Genomic DNA, 20,511 nt, shown 5'->3' on the forward strand with positions numbered 1-20,511 from the left:
ACCACGCCCACAGCCTGCTACCCCAGCGTCTATGACAAGACCTTGATTGTATGACTCTATAGGCTGCGTCATCAGAGGCATAACTACCGTATATGCAGGTACTAGAGGACCGAAGGGATGACGTATTGTTGTAGGAAGTCCCTGCACTGCTGGTTCATAGGGGGGAAAAGGCAATGGGATTTTTGTATGGGAACTTTGGCTAAATGCAATGAAATAAGGTCTGTGGTTAACACAAGTTTATGAAACAGTTAAAGGGATACACCACTTTTTTGGAAGTTTAGCTCATTTGCCACATCGCCCCCACATAACCAAGATACACCATGCCTTACCGGCACTGTCCGCTCAGTTTACAGTGAGCTACAGTCATGAAGTTAGTAATTATCGCCATAGAATGGAGGATAATGGTACAGCTGTTAAAACTCTGCCAAAACACACATCTCACGGCGCCAAAATACATGTTGTGCTTCGGGTACTCACCACACGGTGAAATATTAATCCATGCCGGTAAGGCATGGTGTATCTTGATTATGTTGGGGGGATGTGGCAAATGAGCTAAACTTCCAAAAAAGTGGTGTATCCCTTTAAGTTTGTGTCCAGCTAGGGCATCTTCACAACAAGAGAGGACCACTTTTATTACTTTGGAAGTGTTTTGTGAAAATCTGAAAATGTGTTAACCACAAACCACAGACCTCATTTCATGTATTTAACTGAAATCCACATACAAAAATCCCCTTGCCTTTCACAAGTAGGATCTGGAAGTGCTACTTCTGGTACTCCAGCATCTCATTCCCACCACATATAACAGCACAGTACAGCTCTACTCGACCTGCTCTTACTCGTCTCTACTTGATATACACTCTGTTTCCATAGCAAGTTTACTCGCCTCTGCCCACACCTGGTCGTCATAGCGACCGCATATCTGCCCTCCGCCCATAGCCCAAGTAGGCTATAACGTATAACGTTCAAATTAAATCCATACACGGAACTTTTAAACTGATTATGAAATACTGGTGCCTCTAAATGACCTACAGTGTACATGGGCAAATGTGACAATCAGCTAGGAGAATGGATATCACTTTGTTGTTACTCAAACTCACATGCATGCACTGCACGGGGGGAAGGCGCTACGGGGAGAACCCCAGCGGCAACTCACCAGGCAAGACCGCGGCTTCGCTAAACCCCCGCCTGCGGCCTAGCGGAGCCAACTACAAAGGGCTTCCCGAGGAGCGGACTTTTTCTCTCTCAAAACAATTGAAAGCCACCGTCATGTTAAAGCTGGGTCAACCGGGTCCACAGCCCTGGAACCTCAACAGAGCAGGGACCAAAAGCAGCACGACTCAATCCCGACTCAACCCGGGCTGTCCACGTTTTTGATCGGTGGAATGAGACAAAAAAGCGAGACGAGCTGGGCGGGGCCGCGCTGATACCAGCGGTGGAAATGGGCCATAAGCACTTGCATTGGGGCCCGCAACATGGCACCTCCTCTTTATCTCAACACTATGGTACTGTATCATGAAACTCTCCAGATCTATGATACTGACTGCAGTACACACACAGCCAATAAGCTTCAACAGTAACATTAAGCATGAGCCAAAGTGAAACGTCACTTCCTGCTTCAGCACTGTACCAGAGATGTTCATCTGCCATTTATTCTCCCATAGACATTTAGGAAAATGCTTATGAAATGGTTTTAGTTAGTCAAACCAAACGGTTCAGATATATTTAGAAACAGGAGAGATCGCATAACATTTCACTCTGACCAAAACGTTTAAAGATTTTTTTTTGGTCCGTAAATGTGAATATTTTCTGGTTTCTTTACTCCTCTCTATGACAGTAAACTGATATTATCTTTGAGTTGTGGACAAAACAAGACACTTGAGGGCGTCGTCTTGGACTTTGAGAAACACTGATCATCATTTGCTACCATTTTCTGACATTTTACAGAACAAACAACTAATCGATTAATCGAGAAAATAATCGACGGATTCATCGATTATGAAAATAATCGTTGGTGGCAGCCCGATACTAATCAGTAGGTGGCGGTAATGCAACATTTAAGGATGCCAACCGTCATAAAACACAGAAGAAGAAGAAGCTGAGAAAAAGGAAGTGCTGTGGGGTTGCAGCTGGTGAAAACCAGCCACTGGCTGCATAATAACATACACAACACTGGCTGCATAATAACATACACAACACCAGGGCTGTAAAATGTAAAGCAGGGTGCGTCAACGCTAATACATGACACATGGCAATTAACAGTTTTAAAAAGGAAAGTAACCGGATGACAGATGCTTGCGTTTCACCTGACAGTATGAACAAGGCACAGTACAGAAAATTCAACCTGTATTTGTCAGAACCTTTGGCATCACTTCTTAATGAAAATGTCTCGAGGAGCATTCGGATGTCACTTTTCCTGTTCTATCGTGCACTAAGCTCCCCTCCGAGGCAGTTTTGTGGTTTGTAAGGAGGTTAATAATATTACTCCTACTTCAGATGGAACTGAAGCCTACGGCAGTTATTGATCACTCTTAAGATGTCTGTGCCAGTATCTCTGTCACGGAAGGGGACAAAAACAGACTTGTGAAGAGAAGTCTGTGACCCACATGTTAAATGTTATAGTGTCACATGCTGTGGTCTCACCATGTGGAGCTGTGCAGCTCAGTGGGCAGAGAAGGCTGGGAACACTGTCAGGGTTTGGGGGTTCAGTTCCTGCTGTGGCCACTAATCTCCTAAAGCTGTGTGTGGAGTCACGCTACTTAAGCAATAATATTGCTTAATATTGCTGTGGGATATTATCACACGAGCTGTACTGGCTATCGACACGACCGAAGACCGCCCGAAGACGGCACGACCTCGACTATTTCCGTTTAACGTTCATAATTAAGGTCAAATGTATCCAAATCACTGCACACAGAAAAACACTGTGAACACAACCCATCAAGGCTACATATACCAGCTGTGAAGTACTGTATGTGATATAGTATAAAAGAAGAACCGGATGGACAACCCTGAGCTGTCTTTATAGGTTGAGGCCACGTCTCGTCATAGACGCTGGTTTAGCTGGCTCAGCCTGGCTGGGGGCGTGGTCAGGGTGGGGTAAAAACCCCTGTTCTATCCATTCACCAATGTTAGAATTTAGCTGATAGCCCAGCCCAGGCAGACACGATCAGGGATTTAACCACCGCAGTAAACGCACATCTGAGCAGACGTCTTGTGTTCTGCTCTAGAACCCCCAAACCTGTAGTTTAGAGCCGCAGCACCGTCTTTTGGTGAGTCAGCCCATGAGATATATGGGCGGTTTTACCCCACTGGCGCGCCAGCCGTTTAACATTTTGTGGGCGTTCCCACACATGCAGACTGTCACTATTGTCACACGACACCCGTTACAACACATGCATGCAGGGCCACACACACACACACACACACACACACACACACACACACACACACACACACTCTCATGCTGACGGTAGCCAGTCTCTGCTTGTTTTGACCCCGACATGGCATTGCCCTTCCTCCGGGGGGCAGCCAGGAGCAGTGGGCAGCTTTTCAGTCCAGCGCCCCCCTGTGACCAACTTCTGTCATAGACGCTGGTCAGGTGACGATCTTCTGCACGTCTCTACGTGGTAACTCAAGCCGCGCAGAAGCGTTAGTTCAGGATTCAGTCCTATTTTCCAAGCGTGAAGCCGCCAGGTATGAAGTCAATGGAAGTTGTGGAAAAGAGAGTGATTCTTGTGTGACTGGTTAAGCGTGAGCTCAGCTTCAGCGTGGCTTTGGTGTATGGTTGGCGTACGTATGGTATGAACAAAGGCTAACTGTTGTATAAGATCTAGTCTCACAGTAGCCAGATATCTATGGCTCTTGAAAAGTGGTTAAGGACCGCCCCCTAGCTAAGACCGAAACAAAATGTGTGACAAGCATTATGAATTGACTAACCACGGACCTTCTTATTTGTGTGGCGCTGCATTTTAAATGATGCAACAATGCACGCAGAGAGCCGGATATGATTAGATACCGTATAGGTTGAGGCCACGTCTCGTCATAGACAGTCAGCATGTCTGGGCACGCCCACAAAATGTGAAACGGCTGGCGCGCAAGTGGGGTAAAACATGGCTGACTCACCAAAAGACGGTGCTGCGGCTCTAAACTACAGGTTTGGGGGTTCTAGAGCAGAACACAAGACGTCTGCTCAGATGTGCGTTTACTGCGGTGGTTAAATCCCCGATCGTGTCTGCCTGGGCTGGGCTATCAGCTAAATTCTAACTTTGCTGAATGGATAGAACGGGGGGAATGTACCCCACCCTGACGCCGCCCCCAGGCTAACCCAGCATCTATTGTGGGCATTCCTAGAGCCTGTATGGGCGTTCCCAGACATGCGGACTGTCTCTATATGGGATTTCCTCTGTTGACTTGTGATTCAGACCCTTCACTGGAAGTGTGCTGATGTTAGGACATTGGGTCTGACCACATGAGACTAACGATCATCTAACATCAGATAAAAAACCTCCTCCAAACAGCGAATTGACTGACGATGGATGTTGTGTTGTAGCCACAGTGACGGCACTCAGTGTTTCCCACAGGATTTCGAGTATTTGTGGTGGGTGACCGCAGACCCCCTAGGGGGGGGAGATTTTAGACCTAAGAGGTTTCCTTCTCTAACTATTGGTGCGTTCACAAAATATTTACACAATGAGATTTTTTTTATAAATAATCAATAACGTGGATAATGATGATGACATCTGCAGCTGCTGGACGAGAGACAGAAGACCAGTCCACTTGAAGGAGATCCACAAGACCTTGCAGCACGCCACAATGCCACACTCACCCAAGATAAACGCTGCTGTAGGGGTAAAAACAAAAATACAATGTATGCTTCAGGGAATGACGTGAAAAAGTGACATAATGGGGTGGTTATACATTGATTCACAATCACGTTAATATTGTTTCACTAGCTAATATCTGTCCATAATTCTGCAATTGCCCACTATATGCTTTGTACATTATAATAGCGATAATATCAGATCAATCTTTGGTTCAACTTTTATTGTAGTTTCGTGTTAATTTAGCCCACCTCAATGTAACGTGAATGTGGAACGACGACTCTTCACCTCCTCACGGGCCCGACCGGAGCAAGGAGAACAGAAGTGGATGTAGCCTGTTAGCTAGCTTGCTAGCAGTCTGACCTAGCTTCAGTTAGCTTGAAGAGAACTGGCGTGGGTGTGTTTGCACTGGCGTGGGCGTGTTTGTCACCGCGTAAGATCACCCCCATAGGTTATGCTAATCGGTGCTCATCTCACGCTCCACCCTCTCAACCCCCACCTTCGCACTAAAACCAAAATGGCAACGTCCAGCTCGTTTATGACTTGAACTCAATTCAGAAGAAGAAATTCAATGGGGTAACGACGTCCATTATTTTTACAGTCTATGGTACGTATAGCTGGCTGGTTGAAAAGCTGTCTCCCCACCCCCTTCCCACACACACACACATTCTGTAAACACCCAGACATACGGCAGGACCTACACATGTGTTTGTGTTTTACAGGCAGGATAGGCTTACAGGCCTGGCTGTATGGGGGGATGCTAAGAGTGGAATGGAGTGGAGAGAGGTTTTCAGTTTGCCTGATGTCGCAACGCGTTCTTGCTCCCAGATTGTCCTACGTACGTTGACTAATTGTCTGAGCCCCCTGGGCATCACTTCTTATAATGGGACACCGCTTTTGTCATTTTTAGATGCCAGCTCCTCCATCTGTTCATTTGAAGTAAATGACCGCATATGGACTCAATATGCAGACACTATGTGGTACTCTCCCCCACTGTGCCACAAAGTGCCACAAAGACCTGCAAAGTGGATCTTTTTGCAGTTGTGCAAAGTCCCGGAAAGTAGGTTTTTCGTGCCGTGATATAGACAATGCAGGCAGTGCGGCTGCATGCGGCCCCTGGGTAGAAGAAGGGCCCCTGGAGAGAGCAGGCTCTCCAACAATGTACATGGCCAGAGAACGGGCGCTTGCAAATGACTCAAATTGCCACCAGAAATAAATTGGTGCAATTTGTATGATATGGTCCTCGAAAGGCAAAGCCATCTCTATCTTGTTTTTTTCCCCATAAAATATTCAGTAGCGACCTGTGACAAAATGATATAATATTTTATCATATTAATTCATATCAAACAGGTCCTCTGCACTCAGGTGCTGATTGTTTTCACATCAGAGAGCGCTGTCCGTGGTTCTGATAGCTTGCTCAATGACCTCTCTATACCACGGGTTCCCAAACTTGAGAACGCCGGGGCCCACCCAACCCTTTAATCACAACTCTGATCAATACACAAGACTAAGATGATGTATTTCCCTATATATAATATATATATATATATATATATTAGGGCTGTCAGCGTTAACGCCTTAATCACGCGTTAACTCAAATTCCTTTTAACGCCACTATTTTTTTTTACGCGCGATTAACGCATGCACTTTCTTTGAAGTTTGAGCCTTGGTCCGACCCGTAGTTTGGGAAATCAGGAAGCAGTAACGTTGATAGCAAGCAGAAACAAAGCTCCGTGAGCAGAAAAGGAGGAAGAAAATGGGTATAATGTTGGCAAGTTCAGCTTCAAATTGAGAAAGATGTCCTGCATTTTGGGTGAGAGAGAGAGAGGGAGCACGTCAGCTCTCCCCGTCTGTCTCGTCTCACCGTGGCAGAGAGAGTGAGAGACAGACAGACGGAGAACGGGGGGGGGGGACAGAGAGGGAGAGAGAGAGGCAGAGAAAGCGAGCGAGACAGACAGACAGGCAGTGAGAGTGGGACCGACGGAGAACGGGAATGCGCGAGAGAGAGATACCGAGAGAGAAAGAGAGAGGGGGCATGCACGCAGCTTCTCCTGTCTGTGGCTGGAGAGATGTAGAGGATAGCACCAATTAACTTCACACAGTGCAGCCTGAGAGATGTGTATTCCCAGTAACTAGTAGCAATAATAACAATATTACCAATGGCCAAATACTTACCCATACTAATGATAATAGCTACCCATATTAATACAACAGTGCATCTTTGCACAAAGCTCTCAGGTTTAAGGTAGCCTACCTCGGTTTAAGGTAGATTTAGAACAGATTAAAAAAATGCGATTAATTTGCGATTAATCGTGATTAACTATGGAGATCATGCGATTAATCGCCATTAAATATTTTAATCGATTGACAGCCCTAATATATATATATATATATATATATATATATATATATATATATATATATACTGTATATATATATAGGCTACTGTCCATCCACATACAAAAACATTTCAGCAAAATACTCAAACGCAGATTGTCAACATCCCCCCCCCCCTTACTCATCAGAAGTATTTCCATTCATAACACATTTGTTGAGACAAAATGTGATGAGCAACAACAAAAGAAATCAATACACATGCTAGGCTGTGAAAAATGAGCTATTGACATTTTCGAAAATAAAAAACAGTTTTGGCAATCATGAGTGGTTCATCAAATATTTAGTAGGCTCAGGTCTGAGTGCCAAAGGGGTGCCAAAGTCACCCCCTCTCCCTCTTCATGGGATTTCATCCGCCATTCATTTTTCCATAAACCTTGCTTAAAATGCTTATAAAAATTGTTTTACTGGCTCAAACCAAGCGATTCGACTATACTTAGAATCAGGGGAGACAATGCAACATTTCACTCACAAAAAAAAAAATATATATATATATATATATTTTTTTTTTACATTTTTTTCCCCGAATTTCGACTTTCAATAATAAAAGTCGACCTTGATAATAACAACGATTATTCGAAAATTCGAAATTCGATGCCCATCCCTACTAATCATCGACTTCATGAAGTCACAGAACAACAAGCATCGCCCCCATCTTCATCAATGCAGACAGAGTGGAGAGAGCGTCCAGCTTCAGGTTCCTGGGCGTTCACATCTTGGAGAACCTCACTTGGTCCATCAACACCAATGCACTTGTCAAGAATGAGGATGCTGAGAAAAACTGCCCAAACAGCTGCTAGTGTCCTTCTATCAATGCACAATAAAAAAGCAATGTGCAAAGGCACACTGACAGTCTTTGCACATTGTTTTCTTTGCACATTACACATTACTGTTTGCTAGTGAAGGACATTGCACACTTGTAGTTTGAACACTGAACTGCAACTCTACCGCCATCTACCTCTACCATTGAGCACTGCCACATTGAGCCACAACTCTGACGTACTGTTTGTTGCCAATCCTGCTACTATTGTATTGTTGTATTTTTATTAATCATTTTAATGTATTTTTTATGCATCAAGTAAGGGAGTTGCAGCCTAATTTTGTTATACCTGGCTGGCACAATGACAATAAAGAGATTACATTCTATTAAATGTTTATAGGAATTATGCCTATTAAAAGAGATCAAATATTAAATGTTAAATATTAAAAATAGTATACGAGGTAAAATACGAGAAAGTCACTATACTCACTGCAGAGAACAAGAGGCATAGCTACAGTATTTTAAGCCCCTATAAAAATATCTATACGAGGCTGGTAAGGGTTGAATAGGAAACAGATGGACAGAAGAAGAATAATAATGTGGAGTTTAAACTCTAACAATGCAGCATATTTTATGAGCTTATGTTTTGCATAAAACCTTATGCCTCCAGCACATTCTATCGGGGTGCAAAGTGGCGCTGACCCAGGGACGCTTCAGGTGGCGCCATGACCAAGTCTTAACCAAACTGGCAGAGGTCCTCGAAAGCTGTAGGATAGCGGCAAACCACACACCAGCAACAGCAAACCCTGCCTTCTTTGTAAAACCTGGCAGTGCCCTCCAACCTCCTGCTCAGAAGAGGTGCACCTTGCTCACGCCCGACAAAGAGTGGCAGATGTTGGCAGACCTCAAAAAACAGCTCGTCTTGCCAAGAGAGATCATAACAACGACTCTCCGGCCAGACATGGTCATGTGGTCGGCAGCTGAGAAAGGGGTCCTCTTAATTGAGCTTACCGTCCCCCTGGGAGGAGGGCATGACTGCAGCCCACGAAAGGAAACGTCTCAAGTACACCGAGCTGGCAGCGGAGTGCCTAGAGGCTGGCTGGAAAGCCAGGGTTTTCCCTGCAGCTGTCCTAATGGCACAGGCGGAGGTGCGACAGGCAGAAATGCCGAAGCAGGAAACAACACCTCACCTGTACAACAATCTGACCAGTCAGACAGGCAGGGGCGGTTTTAGCATCAGAGTTTTGGGTGGGCTCAGCCCACCCAAAACTCTGGACCACTGAACCCCTAGGGGATCCGGGGGCATGCCCCCCCCGGAAGAAAATTTTGTACAGTTTCAAGTAAAAATGGATCAACCTGGCGCACTTTGAGATCAAAATGAAGAGACTAGATCTATGAAGAACTATACACACATCAATATCTTCTTTACCGTTCTGTGGTTTTACAGCGATGAAAAAATAATTGTTTCCCTATATATACTATATATATTCTGCATACAGGTTACTATATGGTAGAATTATGCTTGCATAAATAATATCAAAATCACTTCAGGGGAGTTTCAAGTAAAGTAACATTTTGCTTTGTAGGCAAAACAAAAGTAAAATTAAATCAAAAGGGAACTTCCTAACTTATTGGCTGGAATAATATTCCGACAAGTTAATAATATACTGTAAGCACTAAAGCAGGAGTTTGCAGTCAACTAGTTGAAATTAATATGTGGCAGTATTTGTGGGGGTCAAAATCTATGTAGGGTGTACCACCAAAAATAGATCAGTGTATGGGAAACACTGACTATTAAATTGTGTGACTAGAAAGACACCAATAAATCTGAGAAAATGTACTTTAATTTTGAACAACAGCACTACAACGGTGGCATTACAAATGGTATTATGAAATTATTGTGGGAAAAAACAAGAATGCCACTTATTTTCATGGACTTTAAGCAGAAAATTAAAAAATAGTTTTAAAGCAAAAATAAATAATAAATAAAGATAATTTTAACAGAAACTGCTACTAATGACCACCATGGATTTGGAGAGGTTTTTTTTTTTTTTTTTTTTGGGTGGGCTGAGACTATTTTTGGGTGGGCTAAAGCCCACCCAAAAAAGGCCTAGAACCGCCCCTGCAGACAGGTAAACTGTCTTCCACACAAAGCTGCAGCTATACCTGCAGTCTGTCTCGTTCTGTTAGTTTCAGTGAAATGTGAGATCTGTGCATGCAGATGAAGAGAAAAGAAACTTACAGCTCTGCTGCTCCTCGTGCGTCCGCTGCTGCAAAGTGAGACTGCAAAGAGTCCTGCCGTGGCCATGTAGGGTAGGGAGGTACAGCTATCCTGCAGGAGTGAGGGGCTCCTCCTACTCAGGGAGGGGGAAGGGGGGGGGGGGGTGCTCCTCCCCTGTTACCCCTCCCAATTATGCAAATTGTCCAACATATGCAAGTTAGCAATCAACAGTTTCTAAATGCTGGGGGACCCATACTGTACATTTCTAACATAAACATTGGGGCTACCTAACATTTCCGGGTTCACAATAGGGCTCTCTATAGGGTGGCAAATAGACTATTCTCAGATACTGTGATTTCCTTCCCACAATGTCATAGAATTCACCATTAACTATTTATATAGTTAATGGTGTTAGTTTGAATAGTTTATGATGTTATATATAGTTTCATTGTAATCCTTGACCATCAAAACATAGGGGTAGACATCACCTTTTCTGTGTTATCATGTGTGGTTTATGCAAAATGCATAATTAGGTTAGGGCGTAAAGTAAAATGGCTGCCATGACCACCACAAGGCTGCAAAGGCTCCCTTTCTGAAAATGTTCAGAGCCCCAAACTGTACAAGTACACACACACACACACACACACACACACACACACACACACACACACACACACACACACACACACACACCAAGTTTCATGCTTTTTCACCTGGACGACCAGTGAATTAAATTTCTGTTTTTGAGATATAGTGGAGATTTTCGGCCACAGCAAGTGTAATTTGTAAGGTAGGAAGTTCATCTTGTGCTGAAATTGAAGCTTATGAACTTGGGCAGTTTTCTAAATAAAACAAAAACAGAAACATCTAAGACTATTAATTGCCTGTGTAATCTCTGCTAATGTAATCCCACCTTCTAGTGAGTTTCTGTGTTCCTCAGTTAGAGTGGGAGTTTTAATAGAAGAGAAAAAATCAGTCATTTTTTGTTCCTCCACATTTCCTTGAGAAGTGTATAGCTCCTGATAAAATGCCTTAAATACTTCATTAATATCACCTTTTGACATGCACGCAACATCATATTCCATCTGCGGTCTGTATGACAGCAGTCACGGTCAGAGGTAGGCTATAATTACTCAGGAATCTTTTGTGTTTCATTTTAGTACCTTCTAAACTTAAAAAACATAAAAAAAAATAAGTATTTAGGAAAGGTCATAGACTAAAAGAGGCTTACAGTTTTTATTTAAACAGAGTTATTGGCATTATAAAACAAACAGGTCTGTCAGACCGTCTGGGCATTTCTGAGATATCACTGCTGACAGTGGTTTACAGTCCATGTGATGAATTAATGATGTGGATGCTACAAAGAGCCGCACCGCCGTGCGTAATGGTCGCGCGTAATGTCCCGGGTGTTCTGGCGCTGTTGGAAAACCTCACAACAAAACATTATTTTTAATAGAAATGACAAGTTAAAGTACAAAATGATCATAAATATCTTACTGCAGAGAAGCCACATGGTAGTCAAATTGTGGGAACACTGTGCTGTGGTGCTCTCCAAGGTGCTGATCCTGCTGCTTGGGCTCATGTCACGTCTCTCTCTCACCCACAGGCCTCTATGCACGACACGTTCCCCAATGGCGAGACATATCTCCATTCCGACAATTGTGTCGCAGTGCCGGTATTTCGGAGTTTAATTTGTTTTAGTTACATAAAGAACATGTATCTGTGGCTTGTCAAAATGTTTTTAATTGCTTTATCGTCGCATCACGCAATCAGATGTGCAAGAGCAGTGTAAAGCTGTGACTTGGGACTCAGGTGCAGAGATGACAGACACAAGGAGCAGTTTTACATCTTTTACTTTAGACTTTATAGGCATCAAAACAAACAAGGAATATTTGTGAAAAGTTTTAACACAAACTAGCTTAATACTGTGTCGGTCAGACCGACGGAAAAACGAAATAATTCCACAAGGAGCCAGGAACAGGAACAGGCCAATGAATCTTTCCGCATCAGACGAGAGCAAGGAGAGGCACAGCGTCAGTAGGGTTAGGATCAGCAACGGGTTCTGAAAGCAGAAATGATTATATAGTGTGCCAACCAGGTGCAGGAAATCACAGTGGAATTAGCAGGGTTGTGTCATTGTTCACTCATAGGCTGCCTTCTCCCGCTCCCGCTAGGGGGTACGGTGGCGCAGTCGGTAGCGCTGTCGCCTCACAGTAAGAAGGTCCTCAGTTCGATTCTCGCCTGGGACACTGTGGGCGCTGTGGTTGTGTTCCCCCCCATATCCTCAGTGCCTACTGCCCAGGTGGGTTATCTCGTCGTAAGGGCCTTTCTGTCTGTGTGGAGTTTGCATGTTCTCCCCGTGCTCCCCCAGGGGGTTCCTCCGTATATAACCCCCCCCCCCCCACTAAAAACATGCAGAAGATCAGATCGTCATCGTCATCCGACCAGTGACGACAACATCCGAAGTTGGTCCCCGGGCGCTGTACAAGAAAGCGACCACTGCTCCTGGCCTGCCCCCCGGAGGAAAGGACATGCCTGGATGGGTTAAATGCAGAGGACACTTTTCACCGGCCACCGTCAGCATGAGTGTGTTCGTGTGACAATAAAAGACGGGCTTGTCCGTTACGAGAGTTTTTTTTTTTTTTTTTACTGTCAGTGGCGCGGGAAGACTGCCCAGCACCAAGGACAGCGTCGGCTTGGCCTCCGCGTGCTCTGGTCCGGCGCGCTCTGGCCGGTTCAGCACCACGGACAGCTCCTTCACCACAGCCCGCAGCGGAGCCCCTAGGCCAGATTCTCGCGGGTGTGTCAAGCAGAGCAGCTGCGCACTTCCAATCAAATCAACATGAAGAAGAAAAAAGTCAGCACACTTCAGCTCTTATGTGCATTAATTTATCACATCCAAATAGTTGTTAAATAGATGCTAAATAAATGCACATAAAGGGAGCTGAAGTGCGCAGACTTTTTCCTCCTCTTTTTCCTCACGCAATCACACAATGTCGTGAATTTGCAGCAGGCTGAGGAAGCAGAGAAAAGGACAATACGTTTTTATTTTAATTTATAGAAAATACAAGTTCACCCTCTTATGATCCTTTTTTTTGCCATCCAGGAAGCGCTGAATCCTGGCTGTTTCAGCGCAAATCACCAGCAGCAAGCTGGAGGAGGTGCGCACATACTCGCGCGCGCGCACACACACACACACACACACACACACACACACACACACACACGTCCCTACAAAACGTTGATGTCATGAGAAAACTTGAGCTGACTTTGATCTCGTTCACGGAATAAAAACATTGCGGGGTCATTGCGGGGTGATCGCCGGCCTGCAAAGAGCCGCTCATGTGCGAAAAACAAAACTCAGTCTGCAAGCCCTGGGAACCTGGCATTTTGTTTAGACAGGTGCACCCTTGGCCGAATCCATAAATATGTGTCGGTGTGGCGGGTGGTCATTTCTCATCCTGCCAACAACCTGCCAACATGACGCACCGACCAGCCGCCCGTGATGTATCTGTAACGGGTTTAATCTGGTTACGTATGAATTTAACCAAAAACACCACCATTTCCTCGTTTTGTAGGCTATGTGAATGTCTTGTTTGAGTGTTCTGTTGTTGTTGCGTGTGAACACACCCCAAGTGGTGTGTCGCTTAGTGCACATGCGCACAGCTCCAGGAAGACAGTCGTATGGGAAGATGGCAACAAGACCAGGTGTGTCGACGATATCTCCGCCTGAGTGAACGTTATTATTTATAGTTTATTGTTGATTTTGTATCAGTGTATGCAACCGTTTATTGTTTTATTTATTTTGTGAACAGTAAAGAGTTCTGAGACCCAGTACTGCCTGCCTCCTGACTCATGAATGTCGCCACACACTCGTAGGTAATAGCCAGAACACAACGCAGACGAAACACACCGGCTACATTGGTGCCGTGACCTTTTTGGATAAATCTGTGATCGATGTCGTCTCGGTCGCCGTGGGAAGCTCGACACAATCGATTTTTTTTCAAGTTGGTCACTCTCGGCAGTGTGGGACAATTTTGAGTAGAGAGGAACTGCAGCTGGTGCGGCTAGGTGAGCTAACGTTAGCTGCCACACCGCACATGTAGTGAAAAGCTAGCCTGTTGCTCAGGCTAGCCGCCGTGGAGTTTTCCCCAGCGTAGAGGAGCATGGGGAGAAGCGTCGGAGAATGACGGAGGAGCAAGCCAGAGAGAAGCGGTCGGCCATGGGCGCTGTCCGGTGGAGATGGGGGAGCTGGTCGGTGAAGGAGCCCAGGGGCACGCTACAGGAGCGGGCCCAGGGTGAGCGCGTCGCCGGAGGTGCTCTGGAGCTACGTGCGGGAGAGCCGGCGTCCCGGGAGTTCAGCTGGGTCGCCATGGACTGAGTTGGCGGTGAACGTGCCCTATTGTTCTGAACTGTTCCGGGTCTGTTATTTGTTTTGCCATGCTGTTGAGTTATGTCTTATTTAATTTTTCTGTAATAAGCATGTTTCACTGTGAGGTGTTTAAAGAAAGAGACTGTGTGGATTCCTGAGCTGAGGAACGTACTGCAGATCCCTGACGTGGTGGGGGCGTCTGATCACCTCTTCATGTTTTTCCCTCGGAGAGCGACGAGGACGTAGGTGGAGAGTGGCTGAACGAGGAGTAGCTGCTCACTGGGGACACTGGGACTGTTCAGGTGTTGCCGGGACGAGCCACGACAGAGACAGTGTCTTATTGGAAGGAGTGTATGATAATGCTGTATAGTGTATGATTTGTTTTGTTTATTCCAGGCTTGTGGAGAATATCGCACAGACAATGGTTACATTTGGTATGTTGGCGAAGCGCGGGGAATGGTGTAGCATAAAGCTAAAGTAGCTATTAGATAGCTAGGATGGTTTGGATGTGTGTTAAGGGTGACACGGTCGCATGAGCCCAAAGGGACCACGTGTGGTGGGGTGTAGGCTGCACCCCTATGTTCTGAAAGGGTTGGGGGTCTGATCAACCTGTGATTCCTTTTAATCTGTTTTACAGATAGTTCTCAAACTGAACTCAAAGATTAGATCTTTGTTAGCTGGTCCAGGAATGTCGCCACACACTCGTAGGTAATAGCCAGAACACAACGCAGACGAAACACACCGGCTACATATCCACCGATACCTCTGACCCTGATTGGGACGAGGGCATGGAGGTGTCGCACCCTGGATCCTCCGCTCCAAGCTCCATGGAGAGCAGCCCCGAGCATGCTGCTCCTGGGCCTGCAGCCTCCCCCGAGGAGGAGGAGGACAGCGAGTGGGACTCTGCTTCAGGAACAGAGGGAGAGGGAGAGGATCCCACTTACAATCCTGGGTCCAATACCTCGTCGTCGGATGAGGGAGAGGGCGAGGCGGCTCCCGCTGCAGCTGCACCGGCTCCCGCTGCAGCTGCACCCCGTGCGGCGGGAGTGTGGGTCTCACAACCTGCCAAAGAATGGATCGGTAAAGACGGGACAGCCTGGTTTCCCCAGCCCCACCCGGTGCCTCGACCAGCTCCAGCGGGGGTACCGCGCCCCGGGGCAACAATATACGCCATCTCGCGTATGACCACCATCGAGTCCACATTTGGACTCTTCATTACGGAGCCAATGGTGGACAACATCGTCACCATGACCAACCGATGGGTTCACAGGTAATTAGCCTACCTAATTTTATTTCTATTGTAGCCTATTTGTAGTAGGCTATTGTATTTATTGTACTGTTATTCTTATTATTATGTTACATTATAAGGAATGCTGAATACAATTATACACAATGAATGATATAGCCTATATTGTATCTTGTAGATCATCAGGATGGCCCCAGCATCAGTGGCAGGAGCTGGACCATAATGAACTCATGGCCTACATAGGGCTGCTGATCTTGGCCGGTGTGTATCGGTCGAGAGATGAAGCAACCTTATCGTTATGGGACGAGTTCACCGGTCGGCCAGTGTTCCGGGCCACGATGTCCCGTCGGAGGTTCCACGACATCAATAGAGCCCTCCATTTTGACGACAAAGAGGTCCGGGAGGCGCGGATGGCTGGCCGGGCAGGGAAGCTTGCCCCCATTCAGCCTCTGTGGGGGCAATGGGTGGAGCGGCTCCCCATGATGTACAACGCCGGGGAGCACGTCTGCATTGACGAGCAGCTCCTGGCGTTCAGAGGCCACTGCCCCTTTCGCCAGTTTATGCCGTCCAAACCGAAGTACGGGATAAAGTTCTGGGCCATGTGTTGCTGCACCACCAGCTATGCCCTGCACATGCAGCTATATACGGGGAAGCCGGCTGGGGCTGCCCCTGAAAAACAGCAGGGCCAGCGAGTGGTCCTGGACCTGACGGCGGAGCTGCAGGGGGGCACCGTGACGGTGGACAACTTCTTCACCACCTACAACCTGGGGAAGCTGCTGCAGCGGAGGAGGATTGGCCTCCTCGGCACAGTCCGAAACAATAAGCCGGAGCTGCCCCCCATCATCCTCCGTGCTGCCGCGCGAGAGCGAGCTCCACTGAGCTCCCTGTTCGCATTCACAGCTTCACACACCGCCGTCTCCTACGTCCCGAAAAAACGGAAGAATGTCACCCTGCTCAGCACGGTGCACGGGGAGGCGGAGGTGAGCCAGGAGAGCCACAAAAAGCCCAACATCATCCTCGACTACAACAAGAGGAAGGGGGCCGTGGACAATCTGGACCAAGTATGTATAATAATAATAATAATAATAATAATAACTAGTAGAGGTCGACCGATATGTGTTTTTCAATGGCCGATGCCGATATCTGGAGAGCAGGGCGGCCGATGGCCGATATATAAGGCCGATTTCTTTTTTTGCATTTGATAACATATTTAAATATAATAAGGAATGAGACAAAATTGCCGAACTTAAATTAACATTTATTTAACACTAATGTATTCACTTTCCTTAAACACAGAAACTTGAAAATAAAAAATGTTTCGTTTCTCTTTTCTGTCTGCACTCTATTAAAAATACAATAAAATTCACAAGTAATAAACTTGTTTTAGTGCAACATTAGCAGCAGAACACAATCTCCTTGTTTCTAAGAGAACAAAAATAAATATTTCCATAAATAAAATAAATGTTGGTAGTGCACACTGCATACAGTAACAGCATATCTTCTTTGATTTTAGTCCCAGAGAGCATTAACATTTCTTTAACACTGTATTCAGCATTCGCTTGACTTGAACACAAACACTTGACTTGAACATAAAACATATTTGAAAAAAAAAAGTGCATGGTCTCTGCTCTTTTTAGTGCACATATTAGCAGCATCTCTTTTTAAGTACCGGTTCAGAGCAGCAAGTTAACTGGTAAATGTAAACAACGTTTCTATTTGAAAGAATAAAATGGAAAAGTGCATTGTATCTGCTCTCTGCACTCTTACTAGTGCACACACACTACTAGCAGCATCTTTTGTCTTAAGTCCCAGTTAAGAGCAGGAAGTTGTAATGCAGTAAACATGAACAAAGTTTCTCAGTTTCTATTTTCTCCAGTTTGCCTGTTTGTTTTCATATAGTGAGTGACTAGTCATTATTTGCAAGTCCAAGTCATGTCTCAAGTCTTTGAGCTCAAGTCCAAATCAAGTCTAAAGTCTTTGAGGGGCAAGTCAAGTCTCTAGTCTTTGAGCTCAAGTCCAAATCAAGTCTAAACTATTTTAGGGGCAAGTCCAAGTCAAGTCTCAAGTCTTTGAGCTCAAGTCCAAATCAAGTCTAAAGTCTTTGAGGGGCAAGTCAAGTCTCTAGTCTTTGAGCTCAAGTCCAAATCGAGTCTAAACTATTTTAGGGGCAAGTCCAAGTCAAGTCTCAAGTCTTTGAGCTCAAGTCCAAATCAAGTCTAAAGTCTTTGAGGGGCAAGTCAAGTCTCTAGTCTTTGAGCTCAAGTCCAAATCGAGTCTAAACTATTTTAGGGGCAAGTCCAAGTCAAGTCTCAAGTCTTTGAGGGCGAGTCTCAAGTGTCAAGTCTCTGTGTGTGACTAAAGTGCGACTCAAGTCCAAGTCCCCATCTGTTCTCTCAGGATCTGTGTTTAGTCACTCAGTAGTTCCAGTTTAGCAGCTGCAAGTTGTAATGTAGGAAACAAAGTCTCTCTGCATTTTCTCCAGTGAGGCTGCACCTCTTCTTCTGATAAATGTTCCCAATCTCACTGAATACTCTCTCGCTGGGAACAGAGGAGGGTGGAGGACAGAGAAATTGTCTTGCCAGTGGTGCCAGGAGGCTGAGGCGGTTTTGGTTCTGTTTCCACCATTCCAGTGGCAGGCCAGTCTTTCTGTCAATCACGGGCTCCCGCAGGTAACGGTTCAGCTCGGCAGAGAGGTCCTCACTCTCTCCCTCAGCAGGAGCTTCAGATGCAATGTGAGCCCCACGCATGCTTGCATACATTTGGTCAACAAGACCAGCAGGTTCCTTTTCCTCCACCCGTACACGTTTAGGATCCGGTCCTTGGTCTTGTTGTTGGGAGGCAATGGTGCGTTCCTCTTGTAGCCATTGTTTTGCCTTGTTCAGTGTGTCCTGTGCTGCAAAGACATGGCCCTTGTACCGAGGATCCAGCAGTGTTGCCAGCACCAAACATTTGGTCTCCTCAATCTTGGAAAATCTTCTCTCCATGCTCTGCAACATTGTCTCCCGGGTGTGTTCCGATTCCCCTATTAGTGGGACCCTCTGCCTGAAGCAGCATCTGCAGCACTGCAATGCTTGGGATGATGCAGGAGACAGACGCCTCTGCCTGGCTCATCTCACGAGTCACTTCTTCGATAGGGCTCAGTGTCTCGATCAGATTTGCGACGATAGCCCATTGATCAGCGCTGAGACATGTAAACTTCCCATGTTCTCCTGCATACACATTCAGGGCACGCTTCTGCTCCAGCATCCTCTGCAACATGTGCAGAGTGGAGTTCCAGCGGGTGGGAACAGCTTGAAGGATCGTATGCAGGGGGAGGAGAAGTTGCTTTTGAATCGCTGACAGACACTGTTTTGCAAGCACAGAGTGGTTGAAGTGTGTTGCACAGGTCTTCAACTTGCTGATAATGTCCCCCACTGCTCTCTGACTGTTGAGGCCCTCGTTTACCACAAGCTGTAATGTGTGTGCACTGCAGCTGAGGTCCGGTACATCTGCCACTCTCATGCCTTTGACCATGTTGGCACCACTATCTCTCAGCACAAGCAGCACTCTTTCTGGGTCGATATCCCACTCCTCCAGCATTTTGAGAAACATCTCGCTGATGTAGTCTCCAGTATGAGAGCCAGACATGGCCTTGACATTTAAGACAACCTGTTTCCTTTCCCAGTCTTTGTCTATAAAATGACACGTTAGGCTCATTAATGCTTCGGTTTCTCCAGACCAACAGTCTGTTGTGAAGGACAAATGGAAGCCAGCATTATTTGGTCCAATCATTGTTTTGATTTTTTCCACAACCTTTGTGACCGCAACGTCAAGCTGGGTTGTGCGGTAGTGCTTCTCTGTTTTAAGCTTATGTCTTGGTTCTGCTACAGCCAACAGCCGCTTAAAGCCCGGATCTGAAACAACCGTAAAGGGCTGGTTGTCTGTGGCAATCATTTCTATTATCAAAGTGTCAATTTTTTTTGACCTGGGATCCGAGTCTTGCCATTTTTGTTGAGCATCAAACATTTGTAGAACAGTAGGTTGACGGGAGTCAGCTGATCTAGCTGCTTTTTCTTCTGTGCCTCTATATAAGGAGGGGGGGGGGGTGAATCTTCAAGTGATTCCACAAGTTTGTGGTGTTTTTCTTTTTCCCTGTTTCAGCTCCCATGCTCACTGAGTCATCGCAGAGGTTGCACTTGGCCTTCCCTGGTGTTGGTTCAGTGAAGAACTCCCATAAGGGACTTGATTTCTGTCCAGCCATCTAATTAGAAAAAAAGAAAAATGCAAGGTCATTATTTGGGTAAAGAAAAAAAAAACATGTAGCCTATAATTCCATTATCCATTCATGCACATTGACAATCTATAATATAAAATTATACGTCTAATATAAGATGTTATCTTAGCCAGTAACATGTTTCTGTTTTTGTTTTTTATTCATGGAAAATACATTGGGTTATGCAGTAGATTTCAGTAGTGACTGGTAGGCTATAGTGAGAGCAGTCTGTCAGAGATCTCATTCAACTGCATTATTCTATAGAATAACCATAATAATGACAATAATGATGTAACGCTAGCTGTTTATATTTGCTCTAATTTTATGGGCGAAATGTGTTTACAGAAGATGGTGACTGAGGAAACGTTAGGCTATCAGAGTTATAGGGCTCAAAACTGTCCCAAAACATGTTTTTGTATGTTTACTTTTGGTGCTGGGATAACGTA

At 45.6% G+C, this 20,511-nt stretch overlaps 1 protein-coding gene across 1 annotated transcript in view; it reads right to left on the reverse strand.

Moving 5' to 3' along the window:
* The window catches only part of LOC310800008 (uncharacterized protein), a gene marked incomplete at both ends in the record, with an annotated part of 114,068 nt that extends 99,499 nt beyond the window's left edge, over positions 1-14,569 (reverse strand). Inside the window, 2 exon segments of the mRNA XM_083662608.1 lie at positions 12,846-13,020; positions 14,331-14,569. Coding sequence (XP_083518734.1) covers positions 12,846-13,020; positions 14,331-14,569 — 414 coding nt within the window.
* Positions 14,570-20,511: the final 5,942 nt, after the last annotated feature.

The sequence above is a fragment of the Poromitra crassiceps genome, assembly GCF_964638095.1.
Source record: "Poromitra crassiceps genome assembly, chromosome: 29".
NCBI lineage: Eukaryota > Metazoa > Chordata > Actinopteri > Beryciformes > Melamphaidae > Poromitra > Poromitra crassiceps.